Source organism: Primulina tabacum, chromosome 1 (assembly GCF_025594145.1).
Source record: "Primulina tabacum isolate GXHZ01 chromosome 1, ASM2559414v2, whole genome shotgun sequence".
Lineage (NCBI taxonomy): Eukaryota > Viridiplantae > Streptophyta > Magnoliopsida > Lamiales > Gesneriaceae > Primulina > Primulina tabacum.
In genome coordinates, this window is record NC_134550.1 from 50,026,963 (window position 1) to 50,032,579 (window position 5,617).

The 5,617-nt window shown below is 34.3% G+C and overlaps 1 protein-coding gene across 1 annotated transcript; it reads right to left on the reverse strand.

The window, feature by feature from the left end:
• Positions 1-203: 203 nt before the first annotated feature.
• LOC142546296 (uncharacterized) lies at positions 204-4,277 on the reverse strand. The gene is made up of 6 exons (XM_075653942.1): positions 3,971-4,277; positions 3,653-3,765; positions 3,071-3,160; positions 2,084-2,136; positions 1,262-1,364; positions 204-560 (listed from the first exon to the last, which is right to left on the reverse strand). Exons 1-6 carry the CDS (start codon positions 4,179-4,181, stop codon positions 459-461), a joined length of 672 nt encoding a protein of 223 aa, XP_075510057.1. The 5' UTR covers positions 4,182-4,277; the 3' UTR covers positions 204-458.
• Between the last annotated feature and the right edge of the window lie 1,340 nt (positions 4,278-5,617).

Sequence of the window (5,617 nt, forward strand, 5' to 3'; positions counted from 1 at the left end):
AAATACAATGATAACATAGCTATTTTTTACTTTAATTATTATGGTAGGATATAATGTTTGTCATTTTACCAAAAGTTATAACTAGAATAACATTACAACTCAAATCAAACACCATTTCGATTATTTTACCTAAATAAACAATTATTGCAATCAAGAATCTCTCTCTCAATAATTACGCTCCTTGCAATCCGTTGAGCCATAGGTGAGAAGATGCAAAGATTTAACCTCATCCTTCACACTAAATACTAACAGGATGATTTAGCATATCCAGGTGAAGGGAGACCCTACGTTTTCAGAAAAAGGAAAAAAAATAATATACACTATTTTTTTTCTTCCAAGTTTCAGTTTGAAAAGGAGGAATAACAATACTCATTATCCAATCAATACCCATATTTTTGCTACTGAATAGACTATGACACAGTAAATCAAATCACCAGAATAGTAGTCAAATTACTGCCTCATTTTTCTTGTGGCAACATGGTAGAAGCCTCACTAGAGAAACCCAACTTTTGCATTATATCTTCCAACCGTTGCACATTTGTTAGGTACAAATAACCAATCTGCAATATATCACATAAAAAAACATCAATCACTCTTGGTGGTGGACTTAAGAATTGAATTTCATTGGGGATGACAGTTTAATAATATATTTTAGGGAAGTCATATGTAAATTAATACAAGTTATGTGTAAATTGAAAATGTATCTTATTTGAGAGATTGGGATCTCCATGTTTCTATTTTTATATTTTCACGATCAAATTACTCAAAACAGCTCACAGTTTGAGTTGGAGTATGGTCAGAAGCTTGAAAAGGATGGCAAAAATAACAAGTATACAACATGAATGAAGTCGATGCAAACTAATAACAAATCCTCTTTTAGCAAGATGAATTAACTTGCTAGTCCAAGAACTTATGTTTGTTTCATCATAACATCCTGAGAAAATCAATGTTCTTTGGAAATTTACATGTTTGAAATGAAAAGGAACCTCTTTAATAGCATGACAAATGATGTAGTCTTGTTCATGAGGCCGGACTCGAATCCATCCTAGAATTTCCGATTCATATTTACACAAGTTGATGCAGGGTTTAAATTACGAAGTTGCCCCAGTGGATCAATCAAATTTTCCAATAAAGAGTGGACACCATTTTCTCTAATGGATATAACTAATACGATGTAACCATCTATATCAAAACACACTTTTACTGCAGTAATGATAATGGAAAAAAGGCCAAAAAAATCATAAGGTAGAATAAAACTCACAAGCGTCTCCAATGAAGATGCCCTATTGTAAACTGCCACACCTGCTCGCTTCTTTGTTCTTGTTTTAGCAGAGGCGATGTTTTTCCCCCAGCGTAGCACATCCCTGCTTATAAGATGGAAGGACTTAACAATAACTCACATCAAAAGGCATTAATTAATCATCACACAGACCAAATATTTTATGTTCAAGAACGTAAGATACAATCCATAGACAATTACATGTTCCACAGTCCATTTGTTTGAGTATAAGTAGAACCAACTGCTTCCTGCCAGCAACTCAAAAAAGTTTTACAGTTCTCCTTATAAATCACAACTTTTTACTTTAAGATTTTTTATCCTTTTAGAACGGATATAATGACTTCTTATACGTTAAAAAATAAAGCAAGTATCAGCAGCACATGAAGCAAATTCACATAAAATAATAGAAAGAAGAATTAAATCAGGCAATCCCAAATCTTTTGCAAAGTTCTCAAATTGCTTACCTCTTGTTAGACCGAATCAAAATGGAAATCCCCACCAAGGACATTGGCATTCAAATACATTATTACACAACTTTAGGCGATAACGGAACAATATTTACATGGAGGATCCAATAAATGAACAAGAAATTGTGGGAAAATCGTTAAAAGGGAAACTATTGAGATATATATGTCTAAATTCAATTTCTGTGTGCTAGTAATTTCAGCCACTCTTGGATTTTTCTGAGATCAGTGGCAGACTTCGGTTCGGCTTATGAAGTGGTCAGATGCTTTCTTCATGAAGAATGGTGACAAATACAAATGTGTAAAATAAGAAAAAGATGCAATGAGCCATAGTTCCAACCTCTCTTCTTTTGATAAAAAGTCATCGCTTATAAGTTTCTGCAGCATCGCATCCTGAAACATGAAAGGTACACCTGATTCTTTTAACTTAAAATCTTCTGAAAGTCCGTACTCAACAGAATAAATGTAACGCAGAGAAATACTTAGCTGCCAACACATCTGTTGAAAACCACATATTGTTGTAGCACAAGTATTATCACAGATTTATAACATTGTGTTTCTATTTCCTTTTTCGAATTAAATTCAATGAAATACATCATAAAACAGATAGATTTGGTTTGAGCCAGCACACAATTCAAAGTAAACATATTCATCAACATTCTTCAATGAAAATGGTAAAGAAAATGAGAACATAAGGTTCCTTATTTAGGAAAATAAATGTTAATCTGCGACGCATATATATATGATATAAATATTCTCCATTAGACACAAAGGCGAAAGCAACAATTAACTTTTCATTTTGTCACTCATGTAGATGAAATGTATAGGACATTCTATAAGGCAAGTTTGGGCGTGATGCAATGTGAACAATGCCTACAGCAACTTCCTTAATATCTGGAAAGAAGGTGTCTGACATGAAACCAAATGTCAGAACAAAAAAGAGAGACACAGCCAGGTATAACATCAAAATTAAAAGGTAAGTTTGTCATATAGGTAGATGGACCTAAATTTAAAGGTCAGCTTATGGCTACAGCAATGTAAGACCACCGATAACAAGCAAATGCTTGAAACCGAAACCGCAACTATAAATTCAAGAAGCACTCTAGCACCAAGTAAAATAACTAGCAGCAATTTGAAATACCTCAGAATATATTTAATAAAAGAAAGACATTCTATATTTTTTTTTAAATGACAAGAGTGAATGCAAAGGGACAATAACTCTGGATATAGAAACATTGATTGTTGAAATGAAGTAGGGCTTTCAATACATGGCCAGCAAAAAGCAAACCCTTTTGAAACCTCAAACATTAGAATCTGGTAGACATACCTGAGCTTCACAACGCACCACAGCCATGACTCGATTGTTAAATTCCTCTATATCTAAAGGTGGTAACAAAAAGTGCGTTCGAGCATATAGCTGTTACCAAAACAAGAGTGGAGGGTAAAGATTATCAAACCAACAATATCCAAGAAAGGGCAACCCTAACACTTGATCTAAAAAACTGAACAAGTTAGAATAAGATATGCAAACCTAAGTAACTACTAAACAAATCAAAGGAACTTTTTGACTTTCAGATTCATAATCTGCAACATTTTAAAACTTTTTTAAAGTAAGAACACTGTGATAGGCAAAGAGCTAATAATGTTAACATAGTAAAATTTTACCAAACAATTCATTTTCCTCGATCCATAAATCGGTACTCTCTTTGAACATCTTCTAAGCCGATTAAATCTTTGTTACAAACATACTCGAACTCTTTTTTCAGTTCGATTTGAAGAGCCAGAATGTTGAAATTTAATTATATCTCATTTTTCAAGCTAAGAAAAGCAATATCACCTCAAAGAGGAACATAACAAAAACTTTCTTTTACACTGAATTTCAGCACATTCCTAGCAATCATATGCTTACCTCATAAATGCAATCACCAATATAAGCCAATAATGCGGGATTGAACACAGACCGCGGCTTCTCCACTTTTGGGGGTGTAGGCAACCATGTCTCATAACCCAAATATGTGTCACCTATCTCCAATAGGGCCACACAAAAAACTCAATAATCACCAAAGATATCAACTTTAAGAGCAGGACACAAGCAAATGAATTGTGCTAGGCAAAAAACATATCACAAGCTCGCAGGAATTATAAGCTCCTCGATATCGCATTACTTTTAATTTGCCTAATTAAGAAACACCGTGAACCAAGCAAAAAAAATAAAACAAAGAATTACCTTGACCAGTTTTATAAATATCGCGCTTGAGTAGATCCGAAATGGATATACTCGCGATGTTTTTAAGAGGTATGATGGTTGAAATGGCCGTTGGTACGGCGGTTAGAGAGTCCGGTTTCTTTGGATATGTACGATGGGGATTGTAACGCAGTCTCTTCTGGGTGTCAACTGATGAAGCTCTAACGGCGGAGATAGGGATGGCCACCGCCATGGGGCCAGCCGGGATGGTAAATCAGTCTCCCCTAGTTTTGATAATTAAACAACACTTCAACAACGAGATATGAAGTCTTACTGTTCTTGATTGAGTATTATACAATATATAAATCAAACAAAAATCATCTATATATTTGATTATTCTAGATTCATTTTCCTTGGCTTATTTTATGTCTTATTATCTAGGGCTGGCAAAAAACCCGAAATTCCCGACCCTACCCGATTCCCATCCCATTCCCTTCCCGCAAATTTCCCGACCCGATTATGTCCCGACCCGCAGGTTCGGGATTTTTCCAGTCCCGATTTATTTCGGAAGAAGGATAGAGTATATAATCTCCTCCCGACGAGATTCCCGTCCCAACCCGAAAAAATATTATTAAATTTTATATTATTTTTAATTATTAATATAATTATAATTAACATTGTAATACCCCAATTAACAATAAGTGTTCGTAAAATAAAATTTAGTGATATATTTATGTTAAATAATATAAGTCTAATTTTTAGACAATAATTTAAAAACAAAAAAATCATGAATATGATTTGGTATTATCTTATAACTAATTATGAGTCTTTTTATAAATATCATTAACAATTAGGTTAAATGAATATTTAATTTTGGGTTTGGGCTTGAATATCACCCTGTTGCAAGGCATAGAAGAAGAAAACCCAAGAATCTTCCATCTCAAAAAAAAAAATTCAGGATATCACATCCCTACCCGACGGGATCCCGAACATTCGGGTCCCTACACTTGTCGGGTACGGGATAGGGGAAAAAAAATATTCTCAATTTTTATCGAGACGGAGATTGGGTATGATAGTTACGGGACGGGTCCCTACCCGATCCCACCCCTAGTCAAGCACTTTTACGCCTTTTTTCCCCATTTGTTAACAATTTTTTTTTAAAAAAAAAACCGTAGTCGGAACTGTAATCGGAAACGTTGCTAACATTTTTACGCACTTTTACGCCTTTTTTCCCCATTTGCACTATTTTTTTTTTTAACATGAAGGGTTCGAACCGTAGTCGGAACTGTAATCGGAACCACTTGTTAACGATGTCTAATTATAATGATCTATAGACAAATAAATTAACGTTGGAAATGTGTCATATGATGAAAGTTGCTCCCCAACATCAAACATCCTAGATGAACAGTATTTTTCTCAATTGGTTAAGGTTGTGAGTAAAGTTTAAAATATATCTTTTTAATTGTAAGAACACATAATAAACATCAGAAATTTATATTGGTTCCGACAAATCCATCTTACGTCCACTTCGACCATCCAAGAGATCAATCCACTATGAACCAGTTATCACTTACAAGAAGTTTTCCCTCGCATACAATCATTCAAGAAGATTACACACACACTAGAGATTTCCCACTGGTGACAGACTACGGCTCTCACTGTACAAGAATAGTGCTTACTTAGTTCATT